General features: G+C 39.3%; 1 protein-coding gene across 3 annotated transcripts in view; it reads right to left on the bottom strand.

Moving 5' to 3' along the window:
• Positions 1-1512: 1512 nt before the first annotated feature.
• The window catches only part of GOSR1 (golgi SNAP receptor complex member 1), a 37663-nt gene continuing 19915 nt past the window's right edge, over positions 1513-19260 (bottom strand). The window contains exons 7-9 of one of the 3 annotated variants that reach the window (XM_012185431.4): positions 15031-15060; positions 8471-8553; positions 1513-5519 (exon numbers count right to left, since the gene is read on the bottom strand). In XM_012185431.4, coding sequence (XP_012040821.1) covers positions 5491-5519; positions 8471-8553; positions 15031-15060 — 142 coding nt within the window. In that variant the 3' untranslated portion in view covers positions 1513-5490. Of the gene's footprint in view, positions 8554-15030; positions 15061-19260 lie in introns of all 3 variants that reach the window. The other 2 variants (XM_004012527.5, XM_060395308.1) reach the window with 2 other exon arrangements.

Here is a 19260-nt window from a genome sequence, read left to right as displayed (position 1 = left end):
AAATCTGTCTTCAGAAGGAGGAATACACTTGTTTTTCTCATGGCTCTTGCTTTAGAGAAAATGTCCTGATAGCTAACACTTTTGGTGAGATTCCCTGACCTTTTTTTTTTTTTTAAAAAAAAAACAAAACTTCTAGGCACCTCTGGTAGCAGAGGAGGCATGATGGGGTAGAACCTCGGATCCTAAGGAACATTCAGGTTAAGTAGGAGCTGGTAGACTGTTAAAGCCACACCACCTGAAGGGAAAAACACAACATGGTCTGGGCGGCACTGACCGAGGACCATCCTGAGGGGCTTTTTCAGGATCAGCCTCAGCTCTCAGTCTCTAGGAAGACCTCTGAGGTTCTAAACTAGAAGAAATGGGCAGGAGGTTTGATTCAAAGACACTAAAAAAAAATTTTTTTTTTTCCCTACAACTTCGGTGAATTAGTTCTCATAAGGAAATAGTAACTTACAAATGAGAACACTTTATGAACCACTTGGCTAGTAGTAAGCATTCCTTGAAAATAAGCCACTGGGCTTTAAATATTTTACATGCATTGCCTGTAAAATCAGGCAAAAGTGGCAGTTCTATAGCTTCTGGATCATGAGTTAATATATATATTACAGAACTATGACAGAACTGCAGCAAGGTTTTGAATCAAAGAGCCGTCAAGATTCAAATCCTTTTCTAACTGTCCACTCTGACTTTGAGCAACTTAGCCCTCTGTGCTACTTTGTCGATCTCTAAAAGGGAGGCCTCTCTCTCTAAGGGGTGTTGGATTTTCTGTATGTCTATGTAGGTGTACATTCACAGGGCTAGACACATTAGGAAGCCAAAAAAAGGGTCAAAAACCCAAAGAGTGGCTTTAGAGCCCATGTGAGTGGATGGGAGGGAAAATTTGGAGTGGCCCCCAAAGGAAAAAGTGTGGTCAGATAAAAAGGATACAGGGGGCTGCGGAGTCATTACCAGCGGGGACAGGGTTTCTTCTTAGGGTGATGTAAATGTTCCAAAGTTACACAGTAGTGCTGACTGCACAAGTAACATACTAAAATCCATCAGTACATTTCGAAGGGGTGAATTTTGTGGAATGTGAACTGTATCTCAATTTTACTGTTATTTTTAAAAAGGATGCAGAACACACAAGTGGCAACGTTTGGAGACGCAATGGGAAATGAGGAATTCTCAAATTCCTGGGGGTAGAAAACCAGCTCCTGATCTATAGGATAAAATGCCATTCTTTAGGGAGGGCAAGAACTTGTTTTTCTTGCTAAATTCTACAACTGGACATTTCCATCATACTTCCTGAAGTTTCACTCTGATAGGAGATTCTCCTTCACTTCTTGGGCTAAATTATTAGTGGAATGTTCCTATGATGTTTCTGAATGATAGTTTGATAGCTCCAGTGTCCATATTATTTCACCTTGGGTTTCGGAATGCTGTGAGAAATATTTATTAACACCGAAGATGTTATAATCACTCTCCCAAACTGCCTCAATGGTACTGTTTTGAGACAAAGAACCAGACACACTATTCAGATTTCTAATTTATTATTAAATTACATAACAAAGCTTCTTTTATACAGTCAGAAAATGCACATTTCGATGAGAACAAAAATGAAGTACAAATACGATAAACCTGGTTCCAAGAAGCCATTTTAAAAGCAAAAAATTTAAAAGTGCATTTGCAATAGATTTTTGAAAATCTGTATTGGCATTTTTTTCATGAGGAAACATCTTCCATCATGGTAAAGTGTGATTGGAATTGATTTCTCTTCCTCTCTAAGAGCTAATAGGATAGGAATAGATGCAAACATTTGATATGAAAGTGACACTTTGCAGTAGACACGAAGAAAATAAGAAAGATGCCTCAGGACACGGCTCAGCTGTCTCAGCTTCTTATCCAGTAACATCCTTAGAGTCACTGGCTCCTCATTTTCTTTTGTCCTATAAAACTTAGGGGTACGCAGGTTCATAAAGGAGTGATATTAGTTTATAAAGATCATGATGGAAAGCTGTATCTTTTTGGAGACCAGGCTAAACAACTCCTACCCCCAAAGAATGGAACACAATCATTTTAATTCCCAGTAGAATCCATTTCCTCTTTACATTTGCCACAAAATTCAGTGTAACACTAGACATGGCCATTCACCCTCAATAGCTTCATATTGCAAGTTAGAAAATGCAGTCAGTTTCCAAGAAATCGTATCTGGCTAGTGATCAAACATGAGGTATTAGAAAACCAAAAAGGCTAGTCCAGTTCTTTAAAGTCCTTTTCATCAGGTTGAGATCATTAACAATGAAACAGAAAAATTCATGGTAGGAATGCAAGTCCAAGGTGCCTCAGTTCCAGAGAGGCCAAAAGTCATTGCATCAAAAGGCTCAATAAGTACATTTTTCTGTTCAGCATCCAACAGGAAAGAACTAAAGTCAGTATTATTTGGTTCCAGGTACCAAGAGGGCCTTCATGCTGACTCCTCTCTCTCATTAACCATCTCCACTCTCAGGATCATACTCCCGTGTCTGATATGAGTACGGGGCAAGCTGTAAAAAGACATTCTTTAGAAAATCTTGGTAAGCAGGAGAAGGGAAGACTGGAGAAGAAAAGCCCTTTTCTAACATTAGAAAAAGACGGGTGAGCAATGCTGCCTGTTACAGGGACTCCCTCAGTATCGTTAATAGTAACAAGAATATAGAAATACCCAGGACAGATCAACTAAAGTACTTGAATATCTGGGCTTGAACCTGAGTAATAGATTCATTAACCATTTTAAACTAAAGTTACTGGCACACAGTAAAGCAAACTCTCAGAGAAGTATACCTTTTGGAATCTCCTGCCCTTTCTGTTGCCATGGTTTCTCATTTCAAGTGAAGTGGAAAGTTCTGAGTGATGTAAGATTCCTAAAAGACATGGCTTATATAAGACATGACTGAGAGAGAGTAACTTCCTGTAGCAGGCAACATTTGGGACAAGGAATAGAAAACTCCTTGCACCTGGCTCCAATAAGCAAATTACTGTTGGCCCCTAAGCCTAGTAACTGGTTTATAACGAGCAAAAAGTTGAGAAAAGTAAGCTGTTAAAAAAAAAAGAAAAAAGGCTAAATGGCATGAAATTGAAGAGTTCACGTCAGCTACCATGGGATCCAAAGTGAGCCTCTACTGGTCAATGGCACACGTCTGTCCTTGCTCCAGGGCTTCCTTCCACAAAGGACGGAACCGTAAAGGAGAAACGAGCCCTACATTTGGCCCTGGGTCACCTCACTATGGGTTACACCACGGGGAGGTTAGTCAGACCTGTCTGACACCAACATCTATACCACACTTTTTCAACTTCCTTAGAAGAACATGTTTATTTTCATAAAGAAAATAATCAACATAATTCTATTACTTCATTTACGCATAACCCTAATGGAAAGGCTTACCAGCTATCAAAAGCGTTTGCTCAGCTGCAGCAAGCTAGATTAGCGGGGGTCCTAGTTTTACTCTCAGGCCACCATCAGCCTTCATGAACACACCAAATAATCAGACCAGTAAAAAACACTGGTAGTATAATTAAATAAATAACTTTATTTACGATACTTCAGATTTTATAAATGCTGACTATATAGCAACCAAAGTCCCACAAATTCTAGCTGAGGCACAACCATCGATCAAGACCCTTTGAAAAATCAAAGATAAATAGAGAGTCAGGGGAGAGGAGTTTTGTTCTCCCAGGAGAGAATTTAATAAATGAACTTACTTCTCTGATCTCTCAAGGTTCACAGTGGGAAAACTTAAATTTTCTTTTAAGGGCATCCCCAATCAACTGACTGATCAATCAACCCATATTTAGAAAAATAAACCCCATAGTTAAAAAAAAAAAAATATCAATTGCTCTTCATACCCAGAACATAATGAAACTCTAATGCCAGAATGAAAAACCTCTGTTTCTGTACCCAACCAGAGGTTAGTCTACCGATCAGCCTGTAATCAAGTTCATCTGAATGTCACCATGAACACATTGTGATGGAGTGAAGAACTGCATGCTAATATCCTTTTATTTCCTGTGGCATGGTCTTCAGCCAATACTATAAATACCACAATACATTTCAGAGGTGAAGAGTAGCTTTCTTTCTTGTAAGGACAGCAGATGTTGGAAGTCTTCGACCTAATTGTGGTAGTTCAGTTAGAAAAGTCGTAACATTTATAGAAACTGGGAAATGGTTAAACTTGGAATTCTGGTGGGTGGTTTAAGATTTTGTCACTGTCCATGGTGGTAAGAGAAGACAGATTCTGATAGTGCAGACAGAGACAGACTCTGGTATTTTCTCCTTCAGTAGTAAAGCCCCTCATTCTCCGGATGTGTGGAAAAGCTTAACAGATTTGGAATGAATAGGTTTTCACAGAACACAGAATTCCTGGTACGTAAGACAGGGGTCCTTAAACTTTTGCTCCGACATGTGGAACATTTACAAATGGAATCACCTGGATGGTGGCCCTTCACTGTCTTTGTACATGCAGCTTGTTGAAGAGACCTCAGTGAAAATCAAGCATTTTCCTCACTTGGTTGTCAGTGTTAATCACGACATGAGGAGGAACAGTTAGGGGCACTGACAGATACTTACTGGCTTTTTGTCGTGGTAGAACTGGAATTTTCTTTTCTTGTAGTAATAGATATTACTCAATAGAAGAAACTAACAAAAAGTAAAAAACAATGACTGACCAAAAAAAAAGCCTATCATTCTTGATGGTTTTTTCAGGAATACAGTTAACCCGAGTGTGGGCATGATTAAAAAACAAGATAAAGTCTTTTTTTGCAGTGCTTGTCTTGTTTCAGATAACCTCAACTGTGCTGAAGATGGCCTGTGAAAATTTCAAAGATTCTTTGAAAATTGCCATTTTCCTTGAACACCAAAAAAGTTGGGGACAAAGAGTAGAAATTTATAGCACAGATTATCAAGAAATGACTTGGAATTTCTCATCATGAGTGTAAAATAAAAGGAAAAAGCTATTTTTATTCACAACTCCATCTGGTGGCTGAAAGGAAAGCAGTCTTTGGATATACAGAAGCCTGGTTTTTTGAAGAGTCCAGCCTCATGACCTGGCTTGTCATCAGCCTTCAACACTATCACTGAAGCATGGAAATTCTGTTTCTGATGGGTTTACTTACCTCTTGGGGAGACAAAACATCTTTTTTTTTTTTTTTTTTTAGAAACTGAAAACAGAGGGAAATGTGTGTTAGAAAAGATAGCACAGAAAACCTGTGACTTCCGCTCAACCTGACCACATCAGAGTCCATCACTATCAGTCTTGAATGAATCCTGCTGGTCAGGCTAATTAGCAGATCAGTCAGCTTCTTCCTATTTTTCTTCTTCTGGATCAGGGTGTGAAAGTGGTGGCTGTCAAGAGTCCCTGGAGATGTCCCATCAATGGAATGCATACAGCAGCAACAGGATGGTACAGACGCCAATAACACCACCCAGGATGAGGGAGTCACGCCGCTTCCTAAGGTTGATTCGCTGGATGAGGCTGTTTACAGCAGGAAAACGATCTTTGGGAAATCTTTATTAAGGTCATATGTGGAAGAAGCCTCTTTGAAAAGTCACAGGAATCACAAAAAACAGAGATCAGTGGAGTCCAGAAAGACAAATGATGAGAAGAAACAGAGGGGAAGAAAATCACACTGAGGAAGCTGCAGCAAACACCAATGCCTTACTGCTCAAAGTCCCAAGCAAATCTGGGCCCCGTGGTACACTGCAGCACACGGGTAAGAGCAACAGAAAGGAAAACACTGAGAGACAGGAGGAGGCAGCAGAGATGGCTGCTGCCATGTGCCAAGGGAGGACTGTCTGGGTGGAGCCAGTGCGGCCAGGAATGAAGGAGCCCTGCAGGGCAGGCAGGCAGAGGCACAGCCAGCTGCCACCACCACCCTGCATTCCCTTCTCTTCCTCTCTCTCTCTCTTAAATCCCTTTCCTCAGGAGACTGGGAAGTTCTTCCAGAAGGGTTTTGAGGAGTACACGATCTCCCCACAGGGTGATAAGCCCCCCCTGGATTCAGACAATTGGTGGGAATAAACTCTAAGGGTTTGTATAATCAAACACTGGTTAATTACTTAAAAATTTTAAATTCACTTAGCAGGAGTGGGCAGGAATAGGGTTGGAAGGTGGGTTAAACTGCTCTGACTGCCCTTTGTGGGGAACACAATGGAAGCAAAGAGGAAAGTTTCAGGAGTTTCCCAGCAGTCACAACTGTACTGTACTTGGTACCATAAAATATCTTCGTATCTTACTTGGTAGTATGATGTCATCAAAGCACATGCCTGTGCGTCCTATACTGGTTTGCATTGCCAGCAGCGGTTTCTGACTACAAAAACTTACACGGTGTCAGGTACAAATCTCATAGAAAGCAGATGCTTAATCTTTTCTGGCTTGGTACAAGAAGGGTCAACACTGCCCTTAGTGGAAATAAGAAAACTTTTGACATTAGGAAACACTGTCTGTAGTGAACACACTTCTACCTAGCTTTTCTTTTAGGGGAATCTCCCTGCTCCTTCTCCAATAATCTAGTTCAGTTCATGTAACTGGGTGGGGCTGCTGCTGCCTTCTGCCATCAGGTATACATACCCACTCAGGCTTGGCAGGAGAGAATATTCCCTCCCCTTGGCCAGTGGCTGGGTTAGGCAGTGACTCAAGTGAGGGCAACCACAGTCCTCTTTGGACATGTGCCAGAGCTGTTAGAAATTTCATGATTTTTGATCTGGCAGGAGGTGACCCTGGTAGCCATCTCTATCAGCATGAGGAGAAAATGTGTCTGAGAATAAGGCCATCACATAAGTAAACAGAAATGAGAGATGGAGGAGGGGAACAAAGAACAGAAAGGCAGATTCTTGATAATAAAATCTGAGCCTCTGCATCCAAGCCATCCATTAAGCCAAATTCTACTCCTGAATTTTACGGACATATGAACAAGTTAATTCCCTCCTTTTCCTCATTAGGTCAGTGTAAATTAGGTTTCTATTATTATCTTTCTATAGAGTCCTAACTAATCAAACCCATTTATTTGATTTTTTTAAAACATATTTTTGGAAATGATTCTAATTTATCATACTGATAAAATGAGATAATGTATATCAGAGTACTCTACTAACTGAAAAGCCCTGTCAGAGAAGGCAATGGCACCCCACTTCAGTACTCTTGCCTGGAAAATCCATGGACGGAGGAGCCTGGTGGGCTGCAGTCCATGGGGTCGCTAAGAGTCAGACACGACTGAGCAACTTCACTTTCACTTTTCTCTTTCATGCATTGGAGAAGGAAATGGCAACCCACTCCAGTATTCTTGCCTGGAGAATCCCAGGGATGGCAGAGCCTGGTGGGCTGCTGTGTATGGGGTTGCACAGAGTTGGACACGACTGAAATGACTTAGCAGCAGCAGCAGCAAAGCCCTATATAAAGCAAATGATTTTAGATGTATGGTTTTATACTTAGGGTGACGAGTGAAGTCGCTCAGTTGTGTCCGACTCTTTGTGACCCCATGGACTGTAGCCTACCACACTCCTCCATCCATGGGATTTTCCAGGCAAGAGTACTGGAATGGGTTGCCATTTCCTTCTCCAGAGGAATCTTTCCAACCCAGGGATCGAACCCAGTCTCCCACATTGTAGGCAGACTACTGTTTGAGCCACCAAGGAAGCACAAAGCAAGAACAAAACTCACCAAAAACTGGAAAATATCAACACACTTCAGGATATTCTTTTCCTTAGGCAAATAAGGGATCACACTAGAAGTGACCTCAAATCATCTAGGATCAGAAGATACTCAACTTTTGAAATTATAGGTCCTTTCCCTATTAGTAATTGGGGAAGGAAACTTTTTTTCTCTAAAAGGCCTGATTCCTCAAAGGAAACAGAATGTTTTTGGTCTTAGCAGTTTCCCTGCTGGATTTCTCAGAGTATGAGTAGTACTAATTTAAACTGGGAAACTGAAGAACTAGAAAAGGTAGAGGTCACAACAAACAAGCAGCAAATCTATACTAGAGTTCAGCTTGTGCAAAATGAAAATATGGAAATCAGCAGTGATCAGCACTTACATGTATGGCTACTTCCTTCCCTTTCTAAGCATACGCCACTGACTTAATTCTCCAAAATGAAAAAAGAAAGAAGAAAAAGCACAAAATTTATGACCTCTGTGTAAAAACAGTGTACACTGTAGACTTCTAACGTGGATTCAAGAGCTATTAAGATGCAAAATAGTTTTGTGAATAACTTGGAAATTATATTTATCATTTTTTTTCGAGATCTACTAGTATGAAACTTCTGGTGTGCTATCTTTTAGAAATGGCACTAAACAGTATGAACTTTCACAAAGTACAAGTGCAGGGCATATTCACAATACAGAATTACACATGACCTCTACTGTCACTACTGACGGCAATCTGCCCAGGGGAGGGAGAGAGTGGTGAAGCACACAGAGATTTTCCCCCCTAAAAACAGATTTCAAACCGTCAAAAAGGATACTAGCCAAAGTGTTCATTTTACTCTGAATTGATTTCAACATTCCTCTCTGTGAAGTCATATTTTCTTTTGTTGCCATAGCAATGCTGCAAGGGAGAAAAAGAGAAGCTCATCAATTGACATTTAAGACAATCGTGCATGGATTCATCGTACTCATAAACATGAACAGAAAACTATGGTGAAGGTGAACGACACCAGCTTTGAAAAGCACCTGGGAAGGAACATGAAAAGAATTCCCAAGTCGTCTTCCCACTGTTCTTTCTCTGATCACTTTATCCCCAATGCTATCTTCTGATATTGTTTTGGACAAGGCAGTGGACCATTTCCTGTTTTGTTTTGTTTTTTTAATTCAAAGTAACAAATGAAATAACACAACTGACAAATCATACATTACAAAAGCTTCTTAAAATGGTTTTAAAAGGGGCCAGCTACCAAAATATCCTTAATCAGGAAAAACTCTTTGAGAGGGAAGTAAGGAATTACAATTATAAAAATAGAACCAAATGTGTAGTATATCACAAAATATTTATATACAACCAGCCCTTAATTTATGAAAAGATTATATTCCAAAATTCTATTTGAGAACCAACTAGACAGTGTATTAAAGAGCAGAGATATCACTTTGCCGACAAAGGTCCATACAGTGAAAGCTATGGTTTTGCAGTAGCCATGTATGGATTTGAGAGATGGACCATAAAGAAGGCTAAGTGCCAAAGAACTGATGTTTTCGAAGCGTGCTGGAGAAGACTCTTAAAAGTCTAGTGAACTGCAAGAACATCAATCCAGTTAATCCTAAAGGAAATCAACCCTGAATATTAATTGGAAGGACAAATGAAACTCCAATACTTTGGCCACCTGATGTGAGAAGCCAACTCACTGGAAAAGACCCCAATGCCGGGAAAGCTTCAAGGCAAAAGGAGAAGAGGTTGACAGAGGATGAGATGGTTGGATGGCATCACTGATGCAATGGACATGAATTTGGGCAAACTCCAGGAGACAGTGGGGGACAAGGAGGCCTGGCATGCTGCAGTCCATGGGGTCATGAAGAGTCAGACAAGACTTAGCAATTGAACAACAGGAACTACACTTCAAAAAAATATAAACTGAAAGATAAAAGGAACCAGGAAAAATGCATGTTGTTGTTCCACCGTTCAGTAACTGGCTACAGTAGGGCAGCTCCCTAGACCATCATATATTTCGACCTCCTAGTTCTTATCCTTAGTCAAGAAGAGGAACCCCACTGCAGTGTCTATAACTAGCACTCTACAAGCAAACCCCCTTCCCTTTTTATGGGTTAACACTTACCCATATGACCCTGTCACAACTTACTGCTTTAAGTCATGGATAAGTTAGGTGATGGCACAAACTAACCTGCTAAGGTTAATATCATTCCACTTTTTCTAAACGCATGACTATACATGTACCTGCCTTTTTAAATGAATATATTAATATTTTTAAAATCATTTTACACAGATATGAAGAGCTACAGAGAGAAAAATATGGAAGCACACCAAATTATTAACCAATGTAGTAGTTGTATTTTAGGTGAATTCTTTTTCTTCCCTGCTTTATTTAGGTATATTTGACAAATATAAATTGCATACATTTTTTAAAAGAAGATCAAGAAGGAGGAGGGAAGAAAATGATAAATGTAAGAAAATTTCTCAGATCTAAAGATAAGTTTTCAGATTGTAAGAGCCCATCAAACAGACTAAAAATGATGCATGTCAACCTCATCATGGTGAGATTAAATACAAACAAAAACACAGGGGAAAAGGGATGATTCTAAAAGATTCCAGAGGGAAAAAACATCATTTACGAAAAGTGAAAGTTGCTCAGTCATGTCTGACTCTCGGTGACCCCATGAACTTATACCGTCCATGGAATTTTCCAGGCCAGAATACTGGAGTGGGTAGCCTTTCCCTTCTCCAGGGGATTTTCCCAACCCAGGGACTGAGCCCAGGTCTCCCGAATTGCAGGTGGATTCTTTACCAGCTGAGCCACAAGGGAAGCCCATCATTTACGAAGGACAGAAAATTTTAATTGGTACTGGACTTAAAGAGCAGTACTGGAAACAATGCCTTAAAAAATGAGAAAATTATTTTCAACCTACAATTCTGATTTTTAGCTAAACAATGAATCAAGAATATGAGTAGAATAGGGACTTCCCTGGGGCCCGGGGGATGGGAATCTGCCTGCCAATGCAGGAGACATGGGTTTGATCCCTAGTCCAGGAGGATTCCACATGTGGAGCAACTAAGCTCACGCGCCACAACCACTGAGCCCATGCTCTAGGGCTTGCTAGCTGCAACTACTGAGCCTGTGTGCCTAGAGGCTGTGCTCTGCAACAAGAGAAGCTACCACAATGAGAAGCCCACGCGCTGCAATGAAGAGCAGCATTAGTCCACCACAACCAGAGAAAGCCCATGCAAAGCAACAAAGGCCTAGTGCAGCCAAAAATGAAATAAATAAAATTGGAAAAAAAAAGAATATGAGTAGAATAGAAACTCTTTTGAGATGTGTAAAGTCCATAAAATTTACTTCTTATTCTTTCTGAGGAAGCTACTAAAGAACATGGTCAACATAATGAGAGGATAAACTAAGAAAGTAGAAGACAGTAAATCCTGGAAATAAGTGATTCCATTTAAGGAGGTCATTGTAGGATAATGGTAAAAAGACATCCCAGGACTCGGACAGTGAATGCACCAGGTCTAAAGCACAAGCAACAGTTAGAACTGGACATGGAACAACAGACTGGTTCCAAATAGGAAAAGGAGTACGTCAAGGCTCTATATTGTCACCCTGCTTATTTAACTTATATGCAGAGTACATCATGAGAAACACTGGGCTGGAAAAAGCACAAGCTGGAATCAAGATTGCCAGGAGAAATATCAATAACCTCAGATATACAGATGACACCACCTTTATGGCAGAAAGTGAAGAGGAACTAAAAAGCCTCTTGATGAAAGTGAAAGAGGAGAGTGAAAAAGTTGGCTTAAAGCTCAACATTCAGAAAACGAAGATCATGGCATCTGGTCCCATCACTTCATGGCAAATAGATGGGGAAACAGTGTCAGACTTTAATTTTGGGGCTCCAAAATCACTGCAGATGGTGACTGCAGCCATGAAATTGAAAGACGCTGACTCCTTGGAAGGAAAGTTATGATCAACCTAGATAGTATATTGAAAAGCAGAGACATTACTTTGCCAACAAAAGTCCGTCTAGTCAAGGCTATGGTTTTTCCAGTGGTCACGTATGGATGTGAGAGTTGGACTGTGAAGAAAGCTGAGCACTGAAGAATTACTGCTTTTGAACTGTGGTGTTGGAGAAGACTCTTGAGAGTCCCTTGGACTGCAAGGAGATCCAACCAGTCCATTCTGAAGGAGCTCAGCCCTGGGTGTTCTTTGGAAGGACTGATGCTAAAGCTGAAACTCAAATACTTGGCCACCTCATGCACAGAGTTGACTCATTGGAAAAGACCCTGATGCTGGGAGGGACTGGGGGCAGGAGGAGAAGGGGATGACAGAGGATGAGATGGCTGGATGGCATCACCGACTCGATGGACGTGAGTTTGAGTGAACTCCAGGAGTTGGTGATGGACAGGGAGGCCTGGCATGCTGCAATTCATGGGGTCGCAGAGTCGGACACAACTGAACTGAACCGAACTGAAAATGTAGTTGTTTTATAGTAAATTTACTTTACCAGATATTTTTAAATAGGTACTACAGCCTTGAAAAAGGTAACAATTCAAACCTGGGGTGAGCAACAATCTTTGAATCATATATCCCTCTGTTTTCTTAAACTGGGACTATCACTATCTCCTATGCACTCTGACTCAGAAGTAGAGAAAATTAAAAAATAATTCCCGCAAAGCACTTTGTATTCCTTGGAGAACAGATGTTATCATCATACATTATGTTATTATCTTGTTGAATATGCATGATTTCCAGTAGCACACAAAGTATATCTAGATATCCTTTCCTATCTCATTCCATCATCTGGAGTCAAGTGGAGTGAAATCTAGGCTGTTGTTATTTCAAGGGTCAAATATGCAGGGATAAGACAAACTCCAAATAATACGTAATGCTTTTAAAATGGTAAATCATTAATGTTTACTGGAACTTCAATATTCTCACCTATCCTGTGAACTAAACTCGGGACTTTTTTTTTAAACAATTGTTGTTTAGGTGTCCAGTTGTATCCAACTCTTTTGCGACCCCATGGATTGTAGCCCACCAGGCTCCTCTGTCCATGGGATTTTCCTGGCAAGAATACTGGAGTGGGTTGCCATTTCCTTTTCCAGGGGATCTTCCAGACTCAAGGATCCAACCCACATCTCCTGCTTCGCAGGTGGATTCTTTACCAATGAGACACCTGGGAAGCCATTTTTTCAACAATAGATAATATTAATTATACATTTAAAGCTTAAGAATAAACTTATAAATATTAGGTCTTTTCAACAAATTGATGCCAATTTATATTCAGTTGTGTATACTGTTTTTAAAATATAGCTCCAAAAGGAAAAGGTAAAACTTTATAGGTAGAATTATGGGGAAACTTTAAGAAAAGAATCCCTGATAAAATGTGACCCAACTTTATGCACTGATGAAAGCAAAGGAGCCACAAGGGAGATACTTCAGTCAACAATTGAGCAATTTTGTGAAAACTGTGGAGAGTTGGAAGACTCAGTGCATGAAATTCAAACAAAATTCCAAGATATGATAAATTCATCTTATTATAAAATTATAATTTATGATTTTCAATTATAGGAACATACTATAATCCACTGAATACAGTAAGAATCCATGAGCTCATTTCAACATAAAAATTTCAGGATATGAACACTGAAACTGAAATATTCAGAGGTAAAGAGGCATCATGCCTGGAACTTATTTACAAGTAGTTCAGAAAAAAAAAAAGTGAAAAAGCAAATGTGGCAAAATGATAACATTTGGGGAATCTAAGGTAAAAGGTATGTGGAAACTCAGTACCACTGGTACTTTTCTGAAACCTGAAATATCAAAATAAACAGTTAAAAAATATTAATAATAGAGCTGCCATTTAAATTAACTTAGTGGTAGCCAGGGGATCGTCTCGATTCAAGGATTTTACTTATATTATCTTTAATCTTCACAACAATCTTTTAGGGTAGGTATTATCATCAATTCATTTAAATACATAAGAACATGAAGATTCCAAGAAACTTGTTCAAGAACAGAGATCTAATTAAGTAGCACAGTCAGGTTTCAAAGCAAATCATACTCCAAAGCTCATCTTCTTTTAATAAGGCAGGAAATATAGTAGTGGTTTAGACAGAGCTCTTGCTCTAGAGTTAGAGACTCAGGTTTGAGGATCTGAATCCTCAATATTATTTGTTAGTAATGTGATTATGGGCAAATTACTTACCTTAACTTCTCTTTTGTTTTGAAGATAGTATCTAGTGATTAGTACCTATCTCATGAATTACTGGGCTTCCCTGGCGGCTCAGACGGTAATGCAGGAGACCCGGCTTCGATTCCTGGGTTGGGAAGATCTCCTAGAGAAGGAAATGGCAATCTACTCCAGCACTCTTGCCTGGAAAATCCCATGGACGCAGGAGCCTGGTAGGCTACAGTCCGTGGGGTCACAAAGAACTGAGCGACTTCATTTTCACTTTCATTAGTTACTGAGGAGATTAAACAACATATAGCATGTACAACCCTTGAATACAATGCATGCTAAGTTGCTTCAGTCGGTCCAACTCTTTGCAACCCTATGGATTGCAGCCCTCCAGGCTCCTCTCTGTCCATGGGATTCTCCAGCAAGAAAACTGGAGTGGGCTGCCATGCCCTCCTCCAGGGGATTTTCCCAACCCAGGGATCTAAACCACATGTCTTACGTCTCCTGCATTGGCAGGCAGGATCTTCACCACCTGGGAAGGCCTGAACACAATACCAAAGTCTATGATAAGAATACAAATGCTTGTTGTTTCCATGTATTTCATGCTACCTTTCCTGAAAAGGTACTTTAGACAATGCTTAATTTTGAAGAGTTGAGACAGTTACTAGTTAATTTTTTTTTTTTTACTGTTTTAAAATAGGTATTTAAAAATTTATCAAACCTAGAGAATTAGACAGTTAAAACCAACAAACAAATTTCCCTTACCTTAAACAAGAAGTTACTTCACTGTTATTACAGATACTACTAATTACTGCAGACTTTCTATAACTGCTATGACAGAAACCAAGTCTACATAAATGTTGCATATAAGACACTTAACAAATCACATGTTCATGACTGTTTTCCATTAAAAAGTGAGAATAAAAAGACAGAGGCTGAAAACGTTGAGAATGAACTCACTAGGAAAATTAACCTAGGTAAAACACCCTAATGCCAATAGTTCCGAAACAAATGTTTTAGGCTTCAAGTATCCTATAAGGGGAAGTCACAGTAAAAATACATTACCATGTAATAAATTCCCATCTTTAAGGAAGATTAACTGATTTTAACTCTAGTTATAGGATTAACTTCATCTGTTTATTAATGTGCAAACAAACAAACAAAAAACCCCCATTTTTCCTACCTTATTGTCTCTTCTATTAGACGGTCTGAGCTGCAAATAAAAAGAAAATTCAAATTCTGGAATTATTAAAAGCACATTTAAAACTTGCACTTAATTTTTCTATATTTTACAGATAGATTATTTTTCCAGTCATTTATGTGACAAACACCCAGACTTTTGAAAGCAGCTATAGAAAATTCTGGACTCTGAAATTAGTTAACCCACATATATAGTTTTCATCTTAATTTGTTGGCTTAAATCTATTTCTTCCACAGAGATACTTAATGATTAAAGTCAGAATAGTTTTAATGAGAGCACAAAAAAATAAAACTACTTCTTTAATCTAGATAGCTCCAAGTTGTCACCACTGTCTATCCCAAACTTCAGAATTACAGCCAAACTGTTGAGACAGGATAGGCAATATAGTTTCAATGCCTATAAGCAGTAATTATTTACATCTTAAAATTTCTTCCTTTTTTGAAAAACAAAATCAAATCTCAGCTTGCCACACTTTAGAATTCAAGAATCTGAATAAAGATACCAATGCACTGTTGATCGGTGAAACATTTCCACTTATGCATCAAATACTGGAAAGAAAGACATCTCCAAAAAATCCATTTTAGGGAGGAATGCACAGCTTGGTAAAAGGGCAGCTTTATAGCGGAAAGAAATAAAAACAAACTCACAGACATATGTATCAATTTGCCATAAAGACAGCACAATCTAGTAAAAACAATTTAAAATTACTCTCCTTTGGGGATACATAATATATAATCAAGTGGAATCATCCTTCATAAACAAACACTTCGTGACAGCCCAGAGGTATTCCAAAGAGGCACCTATTGTCTGTGATTAAGCAACAAGTTTCTGTTTCTTTCAAGAAACCAATTTAAACTAGCTGAAAACAATGAGCTAAATTTCATCATCAATTATTGTACCAAGGAATCACTAAAGCAACACTTAGATATTAATTCTGCTTAAAAGGTAATTCATTTCCCTCAATATACAAACTGCAAATGACACAAATTTCAAGCACATATTTTAAAGCAGTTTAACAAAACGTAAGAACTTGGCAAAACCATTTAGGTTAATAACTAACAAGAATCTTTTAAAAGAGGAGGTGAATAAAAGAATAAGGAAGTAAATGAGTAAGCAAGCAAGAAAACAAACAAGCAAGTATGTAATAAATAAAGCTGAAAAACTGATCCCTTTGTAAACTGTAAAAAAAAAATCTGATGAAGTTGTCACAAGCCAATGAGATAATTTACATCAAGCACTGTGGTGATTTCAGTCTTCCACCTACTTACAGTTAACCAGAGGGACCCTATGTCTTAGTATCTTCTAAGACATGTGAACAATACTATTAAGCTGCAGTAGGACACAAAAAGCCAAGTGCTAACCAAGTTTTATATTACAGATAACATTTGCAAAATACTGAAAAAACAAAGATGAACGTACAAATCATTCGCAACCACTCTTCCATTAACACTGATATTATGGCACATTTGTTTCTTGACTGGGTAGCCCAAGGAACATCTTTTTTTTTGTTTTTGTCTTCCTTTCTTTTTTTTGTCACTCTATGCAGTGTGGGGGATCTTAGTTCCCCACAGGAGATCGAACCTGCACCCCTGTATTGGAAAGCAGACTCTCAACCACTGGACAGTTAGGGAAGTCCCAGGAATACCTTTACTTGCATTTTTCATGGTTTATTTAGCACAGAAATTTTGTTTTATGATCTCATGAAATTACCTAGAACATCAACATTCTAGGAATCAATGAACTAAGATGGACTGGAATGGGTGAATTTAACTAAGATGACCATTATATCTACTACTGTGGGCAAGAATCCCTTGGAAGAAATAGAGTAGGCATCATAGGTCAACAGAAGAGTCCAAGATGCAGTACTTAGATGCAATCTCAAAACGACAGAATGATCTCTGTTCGTTTCCAAGGCAAACCATTCAATATCATGGTAATCCAAGTCTATGCCCCAACCAGTAATGCTGAAGAAGCTAAAGTTGAACAGTTCTATGAAGCTCTACAAGACCTTCTAGAACAAACACCCCAAAAAGATGTTGGGGACTGGAATGCAAAAGTAGGAAGTCAAGAAATACATGGAGTAACAGGCAAATTTGGCCTTGGAGTACAGAATGAAGCAGGGCAAAGGCTAAGAGAGTTCTGCCAAGAGAACGCACTGGTCACAGCAAACACCCTCTTCCAACAACACAAGAGAAGACTCTACACATGGACATCACCAGATGGTCAACACCAAAATCAGATTGATTATATTCTTTGCAACCAAAGATGGAGATGCTCTATACAGTCAGTAAAAACAAGACCGGGAGCTGACTGCAGCTCAGATCATGAACTCCTTATTGCCAAATTCAGACTTAAACTGAAGAAAGTAGGGAAAACCACTAGACCATTCAGGTATGACCTAAATCAAATTCCTTATGACTATACAGTGGAAGTGAGAAATAGATTCAAGGGACTAGATCTGACAGAATGCCTGATGAACTATGGACGGAAGTTCATGACATTGTACAGGAGACAGGAATCAAGACCATCCCCAAGACAAAGAAATGCAAAAAAGCAAAATGGCTGCCTGAGGAGGTCTTACAAATAGCTGTGAAAAGAAGAGAAGCGGAAAGCAAAGGAGAAGAGGAAAGATATATCCATTTGAATGCAGAGTTCCAAAGAATAGCAAGGAGAGATAAGAAAGCCTTTCTCAGTGATCACTACAAAGAAATAGAGGAAAACGATAGAATGGGAAAGACTAGAGATCTCTTCAAGGAAATTAGAGATACCAAGGGAACATTTCATGCAAAGATGGGCGCGATAAAGGACAGACATGGTATGGAGCTAACAGAAGCAGAAGATATTAAGAAGAGGTGGCAAGAATACACAGAAGAACTGTACAAAAATGATCTTCACGACCCAGATAATCACAATGGTATGATCACTCACACTCACCTAGGGCCAGACATCCTGGAATGTGAAGTCAGGTGGGCCTTAGAAAGCATCACTATGAACAGAGCTAGTGGAGGTGATGGAATTCCAGTTGAGCTATTTCAAATCCTAAAAGACGATGCTGTGAAAGTGCTGCATTCAATATGCCAGTAAATTTGGAAAACTCAGCAGTGGCCACAGAGCTGGAAAAGGTCAGTTTTCATTCCAATCCCAAAGAAAGGCAATGCCAAAGAATGCTCAGACCACCACACAATTGCACCCATCTCACACGCTAGTGAAGTAATACTCAAAATTCTCCAAGCCAGGCTTCAACAGTATGTGATCTGTGAACTTCCAGATGTTCAAGCTGTATTTAAAAAAAAGGCAGAGGAACCAGAGATCAAATTGCCAACATCCGTTGGATCACTGAAAAAGCAAGAGAGTTCCAGAGAAATATCTATTTCTGCTTTATTTACTATGCCAAAGCCTTTGATTGTGTGGATCACCACAAACTGTGGAAAATTCTGAAAGAGATGGAACTATCAGACCACGTAACCTGCCTCCTAAGAAACCTGTATGCAGGTCAAGAAGCAACAGTTAGAACTGGACATGGAATAACAGACTGGTTCCAAATTGGGAAAGGAGTGCGTCAAGGCTGTGTATTGTCACCCTGCTTATTTAACTTATATGCAGAGTACATCATGAGAAATGCTGGGCTGGAGGAAGCACAAGCTGGAATCAAGATTGCTGGGAGAAATATCAATAACCTCAGATATGCAGATGATATCACCCTTATGGCAGAAAGTAAAGAAGAACTAAAAAGCCTCTTGATGAAAGTGAAAGAGGAGAGTGAAAAAGTTGGCTTAAAACTCAACATTCAGAAAACTAAGATCATGGCATCCAGTCCCATCACTTCATGGCAAATAGATGGAAACAGTGACAGACTTTATTTTTTGGGACTCCAAAATCACTGCAGATGGTGACTGCAGCCATGAAATTAAAAGATGCTTGCTCCTTGGAAGAAAAGTTATGACCAACCTAGACAGTATAATAAAAAGCATAGACATTACTTTGCCAACAAAGGTCCATATAGTCAGAACTATGGTTTTTCCACTAGTCACGTATGGATGTAAGAGTTGGACTATTAAAAAAGCTGAGCACCAAAGAATTGATGCTTTTGAACTGTGGTGTTGGAGAAGACTCTTGAGAGTCCCTTGGACTGCAAGGAGATACAACCAGTCCATCCTAAAGGAAATTGGTCATGAATATTCATTGGAAGGACTGATGCTGAAGCTGAAACTC

The sequence above is a fragment of the Ovis aries genome, chromosome 11 (genome assembly GCF_016772045.2).
Source record: "Ovis aries strain OAR_USU_Benz2616 breed Rambouillet chromosome 11, ARS-UI_Ramb_v3.0, whole genome shotgun sequence".
Lineage (NCBI taxonomy): Eukaryota > Metazoa > Chordata > Mammalia > Artiodactyla > Bovidae > Ovis > Ovis aries.
This window is presented reverse-complemented; position numbering and strand designations above follow the sequence as displayed.